We start from the raw sequence: 20,854 nt of genomic DNA, 5'->3' as shown, positions 1-20,854 counted from the left end.
GCTTTCTGCCACACACACATAAACAAAGACAAACACACACACCCTCTCTGTCTGCCGAACTCCCAAACACTACGAGTCGCAAAGCCACTGCAGATTGGCATAAGAACCAAATTATAGCCTTAACCAGGCTGTCAGAGCCATCACACACACACACACACACACACAGACACACACACACACACACACAAAATACACAAAGCGTCCGAGTCTCTGTGTATCTGCCTGCTTTTACACACCCACACAGACACCAAAATACTTCTGAGTGGCAGTGTCCTGCTGCATCAGTCCAGCACACACACACACACACACACACACGACATGCTAATGTCTGGCCTTGTGGTGGATGAGAAAAACCTGATCAGCATCAGCAATGAGAACACAGCAGTTGTGTGGAGGCGTGTTGTGTGTATTTCTCTCTTTCTGTGGAACAAGAGTGCTTCTCAAGAACCAAAAGGTCTAAAAGAGTGCCGAGGTTGAGGACAGGGTTTCATTTACTGAGGTTAAAGGAGTATTCCAGTGTATTTCAAACTGTTCGCTGTATATGTAGTGTGTGTACGTGATTAGCGTGGATAAGTCTTTCGATACGTTTCCCTGCACTGAGAAAAGAACAGAAAATCTCGCTAGATTTCCGTAAAAAATCACATATACTGCAAGTCTAAGGGCAGACGTTGAGCCTTGTTAGTAAACAGAGCTGTAAATCTATAAGTCCTTTTAGAGATGGAACTACTTTTTCATTTTGTTGTGTGGCTATGATGGCGTAAGGATACGACAAATCCTTCAGGAAAGTAACCAGAGTAAGCAGAACTACATTTTTGTATCGCTCCAGTGTTGGAAAGTTCAGTAAAAGCATTTCTCTCACGTCCGTCTCATCCTCACATCTTTATTGTTTTGTAGTTTCGAATTTGAATTTGATAATCGTATGTTTTAACACTTATTGACAGAATTCAACGGCTGCCCCTTAAGACTTCGATTATGAATGATTTTGGTGTAAAGAGGTTTGAAAGGCTTTTCTCAGCTCATGGAAAAGAGTCGAAGTTCGAGTTTAAGTTGAAAAACACTCGAGTGCTCCTTTAATGTTAAAGTTACTGTGGTTAAAGTGGGATGTAATTGTTGGCGCCCTCTAATGTCACCATCAACAGTGACACAAAACACTTAAACATCACAAACGTCACCTTTAAGATCATAAATCTGATGCGCAGTGGGATCAGAGTCAGCCATAAAGCATGAGTGAGAGGGAGGAAGAAAGTAAAACGGCTAGAAAAACGTGAGATAGAAAGCATTAACAAAAGAGAGAGAGATAAAGAAAGACAAAAAAAAAAAAAAAAAAAAGATGAGTAACGTGTAAGAAACAGACGGAGGAAGTAGACTGCGCAGGTGAGACAGTCCAGTAGAGGGCGTCGTCGAGCCTGTCTAACCCCAGGGGACGAGAAGAACAACAGACTCTGCACTTGTCCTCTTCCTCCGTCTGAAAAGGCCACCAAAACAGCTGCACGGACTTCCAGCAGAGCCGAAGAAAAGGAACGATTCTGCGAGGATAAAAAGGCCAAAACGAGTGGCGCTCCAGGACAAAGCCTTCCCACAATGCCGCGGGGCTTTTAGGAGCCTCTTTCAGACGCAGGCATGCGGAAGGACATCGGGAGGAAAAGCACAGGGGGGAAGTGAGTGGGCCGTCATGAGGTCAGAGGTCACTCAGGGACAGCAGGTCGCTGCTGAGGAGATACAGTTGAGTCGGAAAGTCTAGCGAACAAGAACTGACAACTTTTATTTATTTTACTGAAACAGCACCACATTCCCACATTACCACGCCCCTAACACAGGCTGAATTTCCTGATCAGATCCATCTGAGACTGTCCTATTGGGCGTGGCCTAATATTCTAATGAGCACATTTGATTGACAGCTCTCTGAGACTCCGCCTGTGACATCACTCAAGCAACTAAACACAACAACAGATGCAGTGACAGTCAGAATTGAACCACCACGTATTAACCACCCAATTACAGAGTTAGCTACACTCGCTAAGCTAGCTTTTGCTCGCTAGATTAGCTTTCGCTTACGAAGTTGATCAGATTCAAAGACACCATTTAAGCAGAAACACTTTCACTTGAAATTTGACGTAAACCCTAAATATGTTAAATGTTTTCGTAAATAAATTGTTCTGGGGAAATTAATTTCAGTGCACAGACGATCAAAGTGTAAAAATGATCACCGGTGGAAGGGGCGTGGCATTTATAATTTGCATATTCATACATTCTGGATTTCTTGTAAATGTTTTTGTGCCTTTCTCTGTTTACGTGCATTTTCGTAGGAAAAAAAATCAGAGCAAATTTGTTAACTTTAACCTAATTAGAAAGAGATCACCGATTTAACTCCGTAGAGATTTAACCACCCACCCAATCCCCCCACCCCCCCGCTACTGAGTGAAATGGTTCAGTCCTGTGTGTGTTACACGTATCGATCCGAGCGCTCTCAGTCAATAACAACACAGTGTATCTGACACAGTTATGAGCGATGGAATCTATAATTTGATGACATACTATTTTCCATAAAGACTTAAACGACACCTGACTTCACACTTCCTCCGTTCTTTTCTTCCACCTCTCTCACTTTCTCTCTCCCTTTTTCTGACGTATCACTAAAGAGAAGCTGGTGCTGGAAACGTAATAAACGATATTTTAACAGCGCTCTTATCAAGAACGTGATGATTCGTACTTTATTTTGCCGACTGTCACTCAGCGTGCGGATGGAATCGTAGCTCGAGAGAGTTACGCAGAGGAAGAAGGAGAAGAACAAAGAGACGCTCTGCCGTAATGACAAGACAGGCCTCGCTTAAGGAGGATAAAAGAGTTCAATCCGACCCTCAGTTCCTTTTATCGTGCTATTCATTACTGCCTGCTTCCTGTACAAACATGACAAACACCACACACACACACACACTTGCTGGTGTTCTGTCACCTTAAAGGAGCATGAGCAGCCGGGACATGTCCATGCTCTGGGATCGTACAGCTACCAGTTTAGCACGGTGACTAAATGTGGAGTCTCTTCACTCATCTTTCTGTTATCGTTATTGACGAAACGACATTGCAGAGCCAATCACTGTCTTCCGACTCAGGTAGTAGGCGTGGCTTAAATTTTGAAGGTGGAGTTGTATGTGATTCAGATTGATAACACAGTTCTCATTTGGTTTGTATGTTTTTATATACAGTTTTAGTGCAGGTGAGCGTGTGAGGATTTAAGGCAGGATACTAAACTGGTGGCTATAAGCTTTTCTTACCCTTTTAGCGTCAGGGCAAAAAGAAAAAAATTGTCTTGGCAGATCAACTACTTTTAAAGGGTAAAGGGGGTAGTGGTGGCAGTGAGGCATTGTGTGAATTTCCTTTTTTTAAGCTGAACTACTCCTTTAATAAAAGGCCTTTTTAAAGGAGAGTGTCTTAATGTCATGTGGAGTAAGAGCTATCAACTGCCCCCCTGCCAGGCTATTTCCAAATAGCGCCTGGATCCCGATCAGCAGGCTGGATAAAAAGAAAGGCTCTCGTCTCTTTGATGTTCCCGTTTAAGGAGCTTTAGCTTGAAGCCATCCACCCCCATCCCTCTCTCTCTCTCTCTCTCTCTCTTTCTCTCTCTCTCTCTCTCTTTCTGATGGATAGAGCACCTGGATTAACCTCGGAGAGCGGCGCTAACGGAACAGGATGGAAATTTATGGCTCGGCTCTATCGATTCCCTCCCAATTTCTGAAGGCCGAGAAAAATGACAGGGCCGGAGGATCGATTTTAACCGGGCAGAAAGACCGAGCTATCCTGCAGCTCACCCCACGTAAATTATAAATCAAACATTTCCACACACTCTCAAATCCAGTCTGTTACCCAAGCCTCGGTGGATTTGTGGTGCCTTCTTTCGGGGAAATTAAGCGTGGTCACAGAGTGGGACTGCCTTTCATTACTTTCCTTATGTAGTTCAGGTGAAAAAACATGCTAAATATTTTCTAAGAGAATAAATAACCACTCGAGTGGAAACTGAAATGTAAAACCAACCACGTCATAACAACTTCCTTATTTATTCCTGTCCATTTCTCTCATGTTTATTTTTATTTTTTATTCATCACATACGGTTTCCTGCCTCCATTTTCATATCCCGTTCCATTCTCCAGTACTTTGTTTGTCACGCTGATGCTGCAGGCTACACCGTTCTCCCGTGTAATCCTTCACCGGCTCTATGAAGCATCGTACCTGCTGACACGAGATCAAACACCGCCGCTCGTGGCTTCACTCAATTACCCATAATCCCTCCAAAACTTAGTGGAGACATTGCTTGGAACTAATCTGCCGTGATGCCCCGTGGCTAACGCGCACGCCACTCAGGTGCAAACTCGACTGGTTTAGATTTTTGCTAATCGATAAGAGCAGGTAAGAAAACAAGAACAAATGAACTCGACACCAAACGCCGTGATCAAAGAGCGCCGGAGACGTCAGTTACGCTACTGAGAGCATCAGCTGCACTGGAGCTGATAAACCCGAGGCTAAGTGCTCAGAGCACGACTCCCAGAACCTTGTAATCGAGTGTCTCGGTGGTGAGGAGCTACACAAACAATCTGCAGCAGATACAAGCTGAAAAGGCAGCCGACAAACAGCTAATCGCCGCCCTGCTGTACGGCAAAATTCGACTGGATAGAAGACCCTGAAAAAGAAAGCAGTCGCGCGCAGTGCCATCACTGTGGGTGGAGTTATGACATAACTGAAATCGATCATTTTACTCATGCTTTAATCATGCTAAATTTCCCAAAAGCCGTGCAGCACAAAGATCGTTAAAGATTAAGTTAAGATTATCTTTACTTTACGATGTTAACATTTGGCTAACTTTTGTACTTTCTAAGCAAAAGCAGTAACCACGTTCTAAGGTGAGCGACTGTCCAATTAGAACCACGTGTCATGTTTGCTAACATTAAGCTGTTACACATCAGGTTCGCTAGCAAGACCGCTAGCATCACGTGATCTGTTGTTATGGTCAAGTTTGCTAAATCTAGCACAAGCTAGTTAAGCTGTAGTATGCACAGGAACAATAAAGCTTTCCTGGTTGCCATGACAACCTTCCTAAACCGTACAGACAGAATAGTACGCCGCCCGTGATGATCTACGAGCTCTGTTGCGTTTGTTGATGAAAACACGCCATGATTTGCATGAATCGATTTCTTATTTCTCGGCGCACTCACCTGATGGGGTAGTCTGCAGCGCTCAGGTTGATGAAGAAGTCCCAGGGCCAGTGGCTCATGGCCAGAAGGTCCTTCATGCTCTGCAGGTACATGCTGAGAAGACTGGCTCCGCCCCAGATGGTCGACATGCGCCAGGGCGTCACACGGACGTTCGGGTAGCGCTTAGCCAGCGCTAGCATCTGCCTGTGGAGGTAGTCTGAGCGCTGCGGAGAGACAGAACAGCCTCGGGTCACTTTGATTAGCTCGTTAGATATCAGAACTGCTCGTTCAGAACGCGCTGATTCAGAGACTGATACTGATTAGGGCCGGGGCTACATTTGATGTCACTAAATAAGCTCCACGTTCAAGGTTAAAGGATGACGCCATATGTTTAACCTCAGAAGGTGAACGTTAAGTTAATTTAGATTTTAAGAAGTTAGCTTGTGGTAGTGATGGTGGTTGCCATGGAAACACTAATGATGTTGAACTGAATTCTGTATCCTGATTGGTCAGAAGGTGTTGATTAATTTTCTACAACAGCAGCTCTGACAGTAGTGCCCTCGTTCTAATACGATACCGTTTCTATAGCAACAGCTCAGTCACAGAGTGGAAGCTCCGCTAATAATAAACGGATTTTAAAAAAGGAGTTGAGACGGTGAAGTTTTCTGTAAGGAGATTGTAAGTTTAATTAACATTGATGGAAGGAGTCTCCAGTGTCGGCGCTTTGTAACAGTCAGAGGTGAAGCTTCAGGACAGAGGAGTTTACGCTTTGCGCTTTCGCTGTAACAAACAACGCCTAGCTGGTTTTTTTTTGTCTCATTAACTTCAAAAGAGAGAAAAAAAGAGATGCTGGTGAGGGGAAACACGTCCTGCCTGCTCTAAAAAAATCCCTCCACTTCCACCTGTACTCATTAAGCGAGCTGCCTTTTACACGTCGGCTTTTTCTCGCTCTTTCTCTCCACTGGTCTCTCCACACACTCCTCTCCTCCTCGGCTGGTTTTGATCTCACACACACACACACACACACACACACTCTCTCCCTCTCTCTCTCTCTTCCTCCTCCTCCGTGTTCCTCTCGTATTTTAGCAGCTCATGAAAGCAGCTGAAGAAGAGAGAAGCCGGAAAGCAGAAAGACTGCAGATGATTGACTGATTGAAAGGCGGTCGTGTTAACACGGCTTTAGAGATTAACACACACACACACACACACACGTACACATACACACGTGTGCACACTCACACACACGCACACACACACACGCCCTGCCGTAACTTGAAGGAGTTGATTAAGTGTATGCTTGGATGTGTGTAATTAGGGGGAGGGGATGTGCCGGGTCTGTGTGCGTGTGTGTGTGTGTGTGTGTGAGTGTGCGTGTGTGAATAAACAGGCTTTCATGTTGCCACGCCGTCGCTGTGTGTGTGTGTGTGTGTGTGTGTGTGTGTGAAGCGTGACTGAGCTGCCGAGTCTCCTCCTGTAATAATCCCCCATCAGCCTTTGTGTTAAAGGGCTTAGCGAGTGAAGAGCGAGACGCAGAACCCTGCTGTTTATCTGCTCAAACCTCTTCGCTCTAAATCAGGGTTCCTCTAGAGTTCCTCACAGGGGTCAGGGTTCCATCTTCCGAATGAGAACCTTCTCTGGAACGAAGCACTCTGTTGTAGGTTCTGTCTGGTTCTCTATGGAATCTTTTCCCCAAGATGAACAAACTGAAGAACTGTATGGATAATATCCTTCTTCTCTTCTCTTTCTCCTCCTTTCCTTTCCTCAACTCTTCTTTCTCATCTCCTTTTCTTCTCCTTCCATCTTTTCTTCTTCCTTATCCCCTTATCATCTTTCTTCTCTATGCTTCCTTTTCTCTTCTTTCACCTTCTATTCTCCTATCATTTCATTTCTTTTCCCTCTCCCTCTCCTCTCCTATTTCATCCCTCTTTCCTTCTTCAGACCTTTCTATTCAAATCTCCTTTCTCTTCCTCAACTATTTTTCTTCTTATTTCCTTCATCTTCTCTTCTTCTTCTCCCTCATCCACGCTTCTATCCACTTTTGCCGATTTATTTTCTTCTGTTCTCTTCTCCTTTCTTCTGCTTTCACAATTTCTTCTCTCATTTCATCTCCTCTATATAAACTTTCCACTATTTTTCTTCCTTTTCCTCTCTCTCCCTTCTTCCTCCCACTCTTCTCCTCAGTTTTATCCGTTTTTCTCATCTATTTTTTTCTTTTTCTTTCCCCCCTCCTTGCACTTTCTGTCCTTCTTCTTTCAATCCTTCTCCTCCCCCATATATCCTTTCCTCCTTTCTTCGCCCCCACATCCCCTTTTCTCTCCTGTTCTCTCTTCTTCCATCTCTTCGTCTTATCCTCCTCCTATTCTCTCCTCTCCCCTTCTCTCTCTCTCTCTCTCTCTCTCTCTTTCAGGTAGCTCCTGTGATAGAGGATGTTCACTGCAGGAGACAAAATGAAACCAAACAGGATGTCTCTCACTCATTTCCTCTTGTCTCAACCTGTGCATACATAAACACACACACACACACACACACACACACACACACGCACACACACTCACACGCACACACACACGCACACACACTCACACACACACACCAGAACTAACCCTGATCCAGCAGGAACATTGTCTACAGACAGAGTAAACACACTCGAATACAAAATGCAGAGTGAGAAAACGATGAGAGTGTGTGTGTGTGTGTGTGTCATAAACACAGTGTGTGTGTGTGTGTGTGTGTGTGTGTGTGTGTGTGTGTGGTATAGCTGTCACGATACCCATATTGTTGACTTTGATGTCATTACCACATTAAGCTGAGCGACACTGACACTGAAACGATAAAACATTACAGGAAAAAAATTCACAGATAATTAAAATATAAAATGAAAATTACAGAAATTAAAACATCGGCGCACAAAACAAAATGTCCACAAGGAATAAAAGTCACACAGAATCTTTTCTGTAAATGTCTCAAACTGATGATGGACTTCCTGTCACCTGTAAACACAAGCGAATCTTCATAGTGCAGCTGAACACTGCAACGTTGCAATGTTATGACTCCTCCCCCTAGGCCACGCCCAGTAGGCCACGCCCGGTAGGGTACAATGTACAACATTAGCAAGTGAAAATATCTTGAATCTAGTCAAACTGATCTCGTATTTCCTGTTATAATATTACACTAAACCAAATATTTCATTTTTAAACTTATTTCTAGACATTTTTACTCTTTTCAAGATCTAAATGTTCTTATTCTACTGGCAGATCATTTTGCTTCTTTCTAGAAATAAACTGATTAATATTAGCAAAATGATCTGCCACTACAGCAAGACTATTTCAAGCTTGAAACGAGTAACACTCACTTATCGAGCTGGCTACGGACAGATTTATTCGTAAATCGTTCGTACGAGCGTTTATACAAGAAATTTGGTATTAATGAAAATCCTGTAACATTCATTTCCTCCTCGTGCTCGTGTGTAAACTTACGCATAAGAAGACTAGCTAACGTAAACCTCGACTTTATCTACTTCAAATCATCTGCATGGATTAGTGCACTTTCATATACAGAATATACTGTGGAGTTTAAACTGCTTATTTTTATTACATTTCCAACAGACTGTATTATTAATATTCTATATTATTAAAATCAAAGTGAGTCAAACTAACTTCCACTTTCTGCCTTTCAGTTGTTACCTTGATCGCTCATTTCGTGCTCCCAACTATCTTTGCACTTTACCTTTTATGGAGTTTTGTGGGCGTCGCTACATGCAAATGAGCTCTGTCAGGAACGTGCTTTGTACATTACAGATGATCAACGCACGCACACAAGTATGAAGAAAATCAACATTTCTGTAACATTTGTAAATCCGGTGGGAAATTTTAGTTCGTTTCAGTTTACGCAAACATTTACACACCACTTTACTAAAATACTGACGAACGAGGTCCAGTGTCTAAAAATAAGATTGATAATCTTTTATCTGGTTTAGTGTAATCTTCTAACAGGAAACACTAGATATTCAAGATATTTAGAGTTGTTAAGATGTCGTTTTTAGCTTAATGATGTCGTTTAGATTTTGTGCGTGTGTGTGTGTGTGTGTGTGTGTGTGTGTGTGTGTGTGTGCGCGTGCGCTGTACCTGGTCCACGTGGATGTAGTAGAAGTGTGACGTGTGGTAAATGGCCTTGAAGAGACGCTGCACTTGGCGCGATGCTCGGCCGTGGACCACCAGCACGAAGGCGATACGCACAGGTACAGCCGGCACCGTCTCCATGGAGTCCTCCTCCCAGTGCACGTTCACACTCGCCTTACCTACACACACACACACACACACACACACACACACACACACAGAAACAGTTATTCACTTACTTACTCAGGAAAATCCCCCTGAGAGTAAAGCTGCCTTTTCAGCGGAGTTCGTTTACAAACACACACACACAAAGTACACAACATACACACAATACACAGGTAAGCCATTCACACTTTTATATCATGATAATTCCTTAATAAGTCAATAATATCACCGTAAACTTGTTTTTCAGTTATTCATTTACTAGAAATGGTGAAAAATTATTCTCAGATCCAGCATACAGCATACATAGGGTTAACGTATATTTATATATTTTTTACAAAACCGTGAGGTATACGAGCAAGGAAGAATGAATTTAAACAATTCTACTCATTTGTGTATTGAGTGAATACTCAGTGAAATGATGGACTTCCTGAGCAAATTCTGTAAAATGCTTTTTACAACATTTTCTCCGATAACGCTGGGCTTATGGGACACCTTTAATACACAGATATTATGCATAAATATTTAATTATTAATTTAAAAAAAGCAAACTGTATCAAATATTTCCTGATGTCAAACTAACTGCTTTCTTCAAAAATTACATTTAAATTTGAATTAAAATCCACTGGGACTGTTGGAAATTAGTCATGATATGACTTTTAGGACAAAAAGCTTCATTCCTTTAAAAATATTTCTTATCATTTATCATAGTAATAAAGTTAAAAATGTGAAAAGTAATTGTGTTGTTAAAAAAAGAAAGAAAAAAATTATTAGACTTACGTTAGGAGACTAAAAGTAAAATATAAGATCTTAAATATTCGAGATTTTTTTCCCCTATAATATAAATATTAATCATATTTTTTATGAAAATCCAAACAGTGAAATTCACTCCCTGTCCAAATGGAAACAAATTAAATGTCATATTAATTATAATATTAAATATAATTAATTAAAATATTTCTATGATACGTGATATATATCATGATACGTATGTTTCCCCAGCAAGAATGTAGTGTTGCTTTTAAAACTTTAAAAACCTTTGTTTGATGATACTTTTATTTAAGGTTTACAAACAAAATGAACAGTGAAATGTGTGGAAAATATTAACAATATTAAATATTCCAAAAAAAAAAAGGTATAAAAAGATATTGTGACCATTACGATATCTCAGAAATGTTTATTGTGACATAATTTATCATGATATCAATATTATGCTGTGATTATATCGTCCAGCCCTAGTGAGTGGTCGGCTATAGAAATAAAACTGTGGTGAAAATGTTTTAATCTTGAGAATGAGCGAGTGTGTGCGCTGCTGTGTGAGCAGAGTAAATCAGCTAAGAGAGTTTTGTCAACTTTCATGGAACTCCAGGAAATCAGTGAACAGGTTTATGAGATTGTCTTCTGCTAAAAAAAGTTACATGACAAAGTTACATAAGAAAGTGACATGAGAAAGTTCCTGCTTTCACATTCGCCCAAAATAAAGCAACTAACTTTAGAAAGGAAACAGCTGTGGGGCTTAAGCAGTGAGAACGCTGCTCACGCAGGCAGCTGTGGCGTAATTGGAATAACAAAGTGATGGTATTTTGTCCATGATAACAAAATGGTGCCTTCTGCAGTATCAGCTAAAGTATTGGCACCCTACTCTTTTTTTAACGCTACTGGACCATTAACGTGACCAAATGATACTTTGTTCTTGAGCAAAAATGTGTTAAATCAATATTAAGTGCTTTTCAGATCCTTCATAGCTGCAGCACTTTGCCTCTAACAGCTCTTCTCTTCTCTTCTGTTCTCTTCTCTTCTCTTCTCTTCTTTTCTTTTCCCTTCACTTCTCTTCTCTTACTCTTCTCTTCTTTTCTTTTCCCTTCACTTCACTTCTCTTCTCTTCTTTTCTTTTCTCTTCACTTCACTTCTCTTTCTCTTCTCTTCTCTTCTCTTCTCTTCTCTTCTTTTCTTTTCCCTTCACTTCACTTCTCTTCTCTTCTTTTCTTTTCTTTTCTCTTCACTTCACTTCTCTTACTCTTCTCTTCTCTTCTGTTCTCTTCTTTTCTTTTCTTTTCTTTTCCCTTCACTTCACTTCTCTTCTCTTCTCTTACTCTCCTCTTCTCTTCTGTTCTCTTCTTTTCTTTTCTTTTCTTTTCTTTTCTTTTCCCTTCACTTCACTTCTCTTCTCTTACTCTTCTCTTCTCTTCTCTTCACTTCTCTTCTCTTACTCTTCTCTTCTCTTCTCTTCTCTTCTGTTCTCTTCTGTTCTGTTCTTTTCTTTTCTTTTCCCTTCACTTCTCTTCTCTTCTCTTACTCTTCTCTTCTCTTCACTTCTCTTCTCTTACTCTTCTCTTCTCTTCTCTTCACTTCTCTTCTCTTACTCTTCTCTTCTCTTCTGTTCTCTTCTTTTCTTTTCTTTTCTTTTCCCTTCACTTCACTTCTCTTCTCTTACTCTCCTCTTCTCTTCTGTTCTCTTCTTTTCTTTTCTTTTCTTTTCTCTTCTCTTCACTTCGCTTCTCTTCTCACTCTTGGCTTTCTCTTCATGAGGAAGCCAACTGAGATGCTTTTTCAACAGTCCGATCGTTTTTACTGGCTGATTTTCCTTCACTCTCCGCTCCCAAACTCGTCCCAAACCGTCTCTGTCCAGTTTAGGTCGGGACATTCTGCTCATCTTGTGCAACTTGACTTTATATTTTTCTTAGAGAAGCATTTTAATCATTATACAGGGATTAAAGTGAAAAAAAAAATCCTCATGACAGAAACCTTCCCTTTGCTCCCTGGATAGATCATTAAAGGTGCAGTTTGTGAAGATTAAAGGTGCAGTTTGTGATGATTAAAATGTTTCTAGACGAGTAAAAATACCACGTTTCAAAGACAACTTAGAAAAACTGTGATTTGAAATTTTGCAAGACAACATTTTTGAGCTAACGTCTTCATTTCAGGCTTCTGTTTACTTTATTCTGGCCCTGAAATTTTGCTACATTTAAATGAAACTTGTGAAGTCTAGGTTCATGTGGAATCCTCTTAACCCCGCCCCATTTAAGGCAGAGCTGTTTAGCTCCACCCCTTTTCCCTTAATAATTTGTAATTTGTTATTTTCCTAATAAGGGGAATGAATTGTTGTCACATAAGGGGAAAAGGAAGACTTATCAGTGTGTTTATTGCAGTTGTAATTCCCCTCACAGGCAGCAGGGCGGGGCAACACACGTTACACACTGCTCCTTTAACACACAACAGTTACAATTAGTATTAATATAAATATGTAATATTTCTAAATTATTATAATAAGGATGAGTGTTAGTGATATCTTTTAGGTGATATACTTTTGATGAGCTGCACAGTAGCTATATTAGCATAGCCATTACAGATGTGTAACTTAAGCAGGACCTCACGATGTGTGTGGGTGTGTGTGAGAGAGAGAGAGAGAGAGAGAGATAAAGAAAGAGAGAGAGATAAAGAAAGAGAGAGAGAGAGAGAGAGAGAACAGTACACCAGAGTGTGGCAGGCACCAAAATCGAGTTTAGATGGAAACATTAGATGCGCTATTAACGCACTGGCACTCGGGGCCACACACGTCCTAACCGCAGCATCACCTCTCACAATGCAAGTGTTTCACTGCAGCCATGAGAGCGAGTTCCAGGACACGTGACGTCTCCTCCCCTCTGACGCTCACAAATAGCACAGCAAACCGCATGGACTCGGCCGAGAGCTGAGTACAGCTTTCTAAATATGCCCCATCGTGTAAACACACACACACACACACACACATGCGATGCTACGGCAGTCACGTGCTGCTTCTAAAGCCGGCCACGTCGGGTTCCAGGGTGGATTCGTTTTTAAGAGCCTCGTATCGAGTTACACCCAGAGAGGTTCTGGAGCGAGGCCACGCTTCGACTGCAGCCTGATGAGCCGTAATGACTGTAATCTGTGTCTCTCAGGCTTGTCCTTACTGTCCCACACCTCTAACCGATGGCCTGAGGGGAGGCAGCCGGTGGCCACTCCTGGACCTCTGCTCTTCCTCTAATCAGTCCCGGAGCTCTTTAACCTGCTCGTCTCCAAATCTGTCTCTTCTGTGTTTAAGAACAGGAGCGAGCAGATCAGCTTCAAACGCAGCACCAACGCCCGCTCCATTTGCTGCGTCTGTCATTAACGCATGGACACACGGAGTCCACACACACACACACACACACACACACTGACCAGCTCACCATTGTGCTATGTGTCATATATAAGTCTACACGTTTCAGAATCTACAGAGACGAATCTACAAGTATTTACACAGACAGACAGACAGATATACAGGGTTAGGGTCAGACAGACAGACTGACAGATACCCGACACCGTGTGTATTTGTATATAATGAACTGTAAGTGTATTTGTGTCACTAAAAAGCACATAATACATTTATTATTAGATATGCAGACAGGACAGTATAGAACAGACAGTACAGACAGACAGACAGACAGACAGACAGATATACAGGGTTAGGGTCAGACAGACAGACAGACAGACATATAAATATCATCTCCAGACATCTATCGTGTATCATCTTGTCTATTCGTGTAAAAATAAGATTGAAGTGTCTCTGGGATGCTGAAACACACATTATAAATAAATCTATTATTAGGAACATAGACACACAGACAGAAAGACAGACAGAAAGACAGACAGACAGACAGGACAGACAGACAGACCTGACAACTTTTACGCACTTTTGTGTAGAAACTCTGTATTTTATCTTCTAGTACGAGTGATCACTCAAAAATACGCAAACAGATCAGTCTTATTTTTTTCCCCAATAAAACCATGAGATGTTTGTTAATTACCGTACGTAACGTCTTTTTCCTAGGATAGGAAGAAAAGAAGTAACATTTTCTACTAAACTTTTAAAACACACAAGCTTTTTGGTGGTTACCATAAAACCTTAGAGGAATGAATCTTTTTCGAGGAAACCATTACAGTATGTTAACAGTAAATGATTTCAGATTCAGAGTAGTTTTAAGTAACTCTGCTGTAAGCGCTAATCCAGTTCCCCACAGGCTTCACTCTGCAGATCGGTCTTTTCCTCCTGGCTGCTCCACCCAAACGATGTTCTTAGAAAACCTGCTCAATTTAGAAACCTGTCATGACTCTTCTGCGGTCTGCCTTTCATGTAGTCCGAGACACTGCGGGAGAAAAAGCCACTGGCGTTTGCCTTCAAAGCCTTCATCGATTGCCTCATCCAATAATTACATGAAGCTTGATACACACACACACACACACACACACACACATAATGTACATGTGGTTTGGTATGGTTAGCTAGAATTACTCTCGCCTCGACTCGCTCCAGATCCCGGACTCTGGTCTCCGTGGAGACGCCCTCATCATATCTGTCAGAAAGCACTCGGGTTTCCGGAAACGTCTCTGTTCAGAAATCTCAAACGGACCCGTCACCGCTCTATTTAAACACATCCGCCACCCTGATTTGCGTTCAGGGCACAAAACGCTGCATAATTACATGAATATGTTTTCCCTAGTCAGCTTTTGGAACGGGAGAGAAAGTTTTAAAAAGAAAAAAAAAAAGAAAACGCTGCTCAGCGTGGCAATTACAAGCGTCTAAGCTGGCACGGAAATCCACAATCTCATTTCCAGCCTGTCTCTGATTGTAATTACAAGTGCCGCGGCTGTCTGTTGCCAGTCCTGTGAGGCTTAATGAAGCCCCTCCATAAACCTCCACTGACAGCACTGCAATTAATTCAGGAAAACCTCCATTATCTTTACTTTTATTTATCTTCCAGTCCCACCACGCTCTGATAATATTTTTCCTGCTTGTTGAAAAATAGCTATTTCTATAATCAGTCATTATAGAGAGAGGGTTTCATTTAATATATATACAGAACAGAATTTCCCACTATGCCCTGAGCAGGAAAGAAATAAAACACATGAATATTACATATATGATTGAGGTGGAAATGTTGTTCTGTCATTAAAGAGAGTGATAGATTTTTAGATTAAACACTGACTCCACCGAATAATCACTCGCTCCATCTCAACACCTAAACCACAAAATATTCAGTTCAGATTTGAAGCCAAGTACGAAACGAAGCTGCGCAACAACAGCGTCAAGTGTCAACATTCTACACTGTGATAAACTACTGAGACTGAACTAAATGCTGCACTTAAAATAGTGTTTAAATGTGTTATTCATTTATATTTGCTTAATTAGAACAACTGAGAAAATAATGGAAGCAGGAACAACCTGAAACCAGCAGCGACTAAGGGGGCCAAGCACTTTTTGGCTCCACCATTTAACCAGAAGCCAGTGGTTTTATCTGCGCTTGTTCCCAAGGAGATATACTAAATTTGATGGTAGAATGTCACACTGTTGCTGATATATTGCCTCACTTCCTGTTTTTGGTAGCCCTACTAAGTTGCAAATGAATTCAAAAGCTTGTTTATTGACTTTAGTTCACAGCGATAATAACTGGGTATCTGTGAAAATTGAAATAAACTAATTAAAAAAAAGCTGTAATATGGAGTGTACTCACCCTCTAGGGGGCAGTAGCGAGTGACTTTCTCAGGCATGAGCTGCTTGTCTTTGTGTCGACAGTACACCTCGGCGATCTGCTGTCTGCACTCCTTGGTTTTAGCGCGCGACAGAGCCGAGATCGCCTCCTTGCCTGTGATCTCGCATTTGGGCGGCTGGTCATATTTGATATCAGGCGTGGCAACGGCCGATGGCTTGACCTGTTGGTGGCGATGCCGTGGAGGGAGCGGCGTGAGGGCGGAGTCATGACGGAGCCCCGCCTCCGTGCGATTCAGGCCATAGTGGACAAGCTCATTGGAGCTCTTGGCCTTCTCGGGCGTCTCCTGCTGCCGCTTGTTGGAGGCGCGACGCGCCACGAAGTTACTGTTGTCGATGCTCTCGAAGTCTTTGGGCACAGAGTTCTCGTTGTTGCTGTCCACACGGACCTTCTCCTTGGGACGATGTGAGTAGTAGACGTCCTGCAAAGACAGAGACAAAACAAAACCAAAGATCAGGAGAATGTCAATGCCGAAGACTAAACACCGTCACCTTGAGAACCGAGCTAGAAATGTAACACCGCATTCCAAACCAGGAGAAACAAAAAGACCTTGCAGGAGTACAGAGGTTACTCTGATTACACAAATCATTATTCCATTAGAGTTCTAATCAAGCCTCGCTCGGGACGACCGCAAAGCTCTCGCCGTTTCGTTAAGACGTTTCCAGTGTCAGTGAAGCGCGCTGAGAAGTTGTGAGTGCAGGCTGAAGGTGAGGACGTATGTGAGAACTCATTTCTTTCTCACACTGATGAAGATCTACGTGAAAGTCACAAAAAAAACGCACCAAGGAATAAGGGTGAGGAAGGGGTGACAGGGGCGTGGCCTGATTTACGGCTGATCGCTCTCTCGCTATTTCACTCAGATAACGTGAAACAGAAATCACGTATTAAATTATAATACAATAAGGGAACAGTTCATTAAATATGCGCTAATTTGCATAAGTCCTATATTTTTTATTTTTTATTATATTTTATATTATTTCCAGTGTTCAGACTTTCAGAAAACAGATTTTAATATATACTGAAATTATTTAGAAACATGATATTCAGCTGCGAATCAGATATGGGAAAAATGTAAGTAATATTTTTTTTTTTAAAAAAACATTCTCATATGTATGATGACATCATTAAAAATGAGAAGATATTTCGAGGTGGAAAAATGTCATTTAATTTATTTCTGATGGAAGATTACGGAAAACCGAAAAAAAGAATGGTGATATTGGTCTTGTGAGTTCACTGTAAAAGGATTATTTTTAAAGCTCACATCAGAATGAAGGTTAATGTTTATGTTTTCATTTCATTTAATTTACCCAGCGGTCAGACTTCCAGATAACAGACTGAAATATTAATATTAAATGGAATTAATTAGAAACACTCTTCACGTGTATGAAAATGATTTTGCATAGTTCGGTGGATAAAGTGTCACTCTATTATAGATAAAATCAGGATATTAAGAAAAATGAGAAAAACGATGAATGATTTTGAGAAAATGGTCAAGAAACGTAACGAATTCGAGGAAACAGTCAATCTTTCCGCATGAACCATTACATCATCTAAGGAAACATCTACAGACAGAGTACAGAACATTATGTTTTAGATAATGATGATGATTTCCACGGATTTTATTTAATATGGAGAGATTTAAAAATGTGAAATTCAACCTGAAAAAAAAAGTCAAAAAAGGCTTTTAAAAAAAAGAAAAAAGTCTGACCCGTAAAGCGTGATCAATTGTTGCACAAAAATAAAAATCACCATAAACAGGGATTATGATGAGTTTCTCAGAAGTGCTCGGCGTGTGCGTGTGTGTGTGTGTGTGTGCGCGTGTGTGTGTATGTGTGGGAGGAAATTACAGGCACTGGGATTAATAGCCTGAGGAACCACAGGAGGTGAGTTCGACTGCCGGAGAGAAAGAAGGCTATCGATCGATCACTTGCAAAAAAATCTGTCATTTCCCAGGATGCACTGCTCTGTACTGCTGCGCCCCCCCTGCCTGGCTCGGCCCTCTCCTCGGCTCTATTTTTATTAAACACATTTTTTTATGCTTCTTCTTCCTCCTCTGCTTGTCATCCTCACCCTGCGTTCACACCAGCGAGCACGATTCATCCGCATACCAAATGTGTCAGTTTAAACCATCTCTACATCTTTAGCCTTAAAAAAGCAGCACGATTCATTAATAAACATGAGTATGCAAATTTGGAAACGCCCCCATGTTCCATCCTTAGCTAGCGGCTAGTACACTAGTTCACGCGAGTCAGTGAGATTTCAGCATCTTGATCTAGTTCGTCGTTTTCTCACGGATTTATTTAACGCCAGCCAAACCTGATAAAACATACCGTTACCATAGCAACCATGATTCGTTCATCACTAACATTATATAGGTTAGATAGCTAGATAGCTTAGAACGCAGCTGAAAGGTTCCTAAGCTTCCCATAAAGGATCTAGATTGGAACAGTTCTACAGAGGGACAAATGAGGAACCTTCAAAGGTTCTAGATTTCACATTTTGTCTGTGAGTGTGCAGAACAACAGCTACACACACACACACACACACACCTATACGTTTCCCTGTGTAGAGCACGTTTCCCACTACATACAGGTCAACCGGCGGTCACACAGGATGGGCGTGTCCCTCACACACACACACACACACACACACACCTCCACCTGTTCACCTGTTCAGCTGAATGGAGAACCGGGTTCACTGAAGAGCACACGTCTGAAACCTGAACCTACTCAATAATACACACACACACACACACACACACACACACACTGAGCAGCTGTGTTAGCTTTGTCGTAGCACTGTGTTAGCACCATGTTAGCATTGTGTCTGGCAGGTTTCTATATTTACCTCCTGCCTGGTGGGATTATTATAATCGTTTATGTCAACACTGACGTCACCCCGCCCCCTTTTTTTTTCTTTACGAGCTTCATGTCAATAATACAGAGCAGAATGGAAAGTAAAAAAACTATTCAGCACTCTGAACGTTCAGTACTTTCCAGCCTTTATTTAAAAGCTAACACTGTGTTGACTTTGTGTTATATACCGGAGAGCCAAACTGCTCTAATGCTAATGTGACTTTAATGTGCAGAGCTGCACAAGGAATTCACGCAGCTATTCAGCCAAAGCGCTAATGAATTGTCCGTGGGCTGATTTTTAAACCCAAATCTTTGTTAAAAACACACAGGGGAACTAAAATGATTCATTCATGCTGTTTAAGGAAATCCATACGGAGCCTGGAAGCTGACAAAAGTATCTGAACTTATATTTTTACTATATTTGAATTGTATCACATTAAATAATATTTCAGTGGTGTATTTAATAAATGTAAATTTTTTGCCAAATGCGTTTTCTTTGTTTTGAATTTGCTAGGGGGTTACTTCTGACTTTAAAAATATAGAATTCAAAATTACGGTTTATGGTTTTGAGATTTTAAAAATGAACCCTGAATATAAATCTAAAAAAAATTTAAAATCTCAGAAATAAAGATTTTATGTAAATTATTTCCAAGGAAATTTAGACCCTTTAGAGCAACCAAATAAAAGTTTTTATGTTCTACTGAAATGGCTTAATAATAATAATAATAATAATAATAATAATAATAATTTACAAATTTTGTAAATAGATTGCAAAAAATCCTAGAACTAGTTTGCAAAGTAGGTTTTGTATTCTATAAAAATGATCATAAATGTGAGTGGGCGGAGCTAAATCACCGAAATGGCCAATTTTTATGCTTTAAGCCACAGAATCGTATCGATCGGTTTCTACGATGCACGATATCTATGATGATATACACGTTTCCTAACGAGCTGCCAAAAGCACAGCAGTGTTGAGTTTAAAAATAAACCATTTAAATGGTAATTTATTTTTGTACATATTAAATAACACTGACCATCTTAACATTAATGTAAGACTGATAAACCTTTATGAATTCTGCTTTCAGAGTTTGTAAATTTTATTAAAAAAAAAAAAAAAAGATATCACAATATCTGTGATATAATTTATTACGATATAGATATGATATCGTCATATCGCCCGGACCTAGCATGTTATTAGCGGTTATTAGATTGACGAGAACAGAGGTAGTTATTAGAATTGTGTGCATTCGTGTAAAAAAAAAAGAGAAAAGCCCAGACTCCGACAGCGAGCTGAGTAACTCCAGGTAGAGAGGATGTACGACGTTAGAGCCCAAAAGAGGCCGTAAATCGCACAGCGCCGGGACTTAATGGAAACCCTGTTAGTGGACGATTAGGAGAGTCGTAAATAGTTCAACAGCGCTTGAGCAACATGAGTCGATGTGTATTACTTTAGCTGCAGTGGGCTTTTCAGCTCGGAGAATTACAGCACCGAGGATGGAAATGTGTGTGTTTACAGGTCTCTCTCTCTCACACACACACACACACACACTGCTACAACAGCCATATGGATGGAGAGGTTAAAGCTGTGCTGCATCTTTAGCCTTTTCCTCCAGCGACGCCTATACACAGGCAGGATGTTATGATGACCGAGAGCTGTGAGATAAATAACGCTCTTCCTACAGCGCTAAAAACGGGACGTCTGTCTGATGGACTGCGTTTGGAAGCGGAATTTATTCGTGGTGTTAAGCTTCAGACTTCAGACAACAAGAACCGTCTGAATCTCCGTCTCACTCTCAGACCCTCTGAACACCGAGACGTGTCTCTCAACCAGACAGCGGTGACGTCTGCCTGACCTCGAGAACCCAGGGGTCGGGGTCACGCCAATCACCTTCCGATGTGGGTGTGTGACCTCTGACCTCGCCGGATGGGTGAGGGAAAGAAACAGAGGCTCACTCATGCATGTGGAATTCTAGTCACGTGTCCACTGC

At 41.3% G+C, this 20,854-nt stretch overlaps 1 protein-coding gene across 1 annotated transcript in view; it reads right to left on the bottom strand.

Annotated features, from left to right (window-relative positions):
- xylt1 (xylosyltransferase I) overlaps positions 1-20,854 on the bottom strand; it is a 66,997-nt gene that overhangs the window by 15,002 nt on the left and 31,141 nt on the right. The window contains exons 2-4 of the mRNA XM_026909867.3: positions 15,976-16,432; positions 9,308-9,480; positions 5,205-5,407 (exon numbers count right to left, since the gene is read on the bottom strand). Coding sequence (XP_026765668.2) covers positions 5,205-5,407; positions 9,308-9,480; positions 15,976-16,432 — 833 coding nt within the window. The remainder of the gene's footprint in view (positions 1-5,204; positions 5,408-9,307; positions 9,481-15,975; positions 16,433-20,854) is intronic.

This window comes from Pangasianodon hypophthalmus, chromosome 13, assembly GCF_027358585.1.
Source record: "Pangasianodon hypophthalmus isolate fPanHyp1 chromosome 13, fPanHyp1.pri, whole genome shotgun sequence".
In the NCBI taxonomy this organism is placed as follows: Eukaryota; Metazoa; Chordata; class Actinopteri; order Siluriformes; family Pangasiidae; genus Pangasianodon; species Pangasianodon hypophthalmus.
Note: the sequence above shows the minus strand (reverse complement) of the source record. Positions and strands in the feature narration are given on the sequence as shown.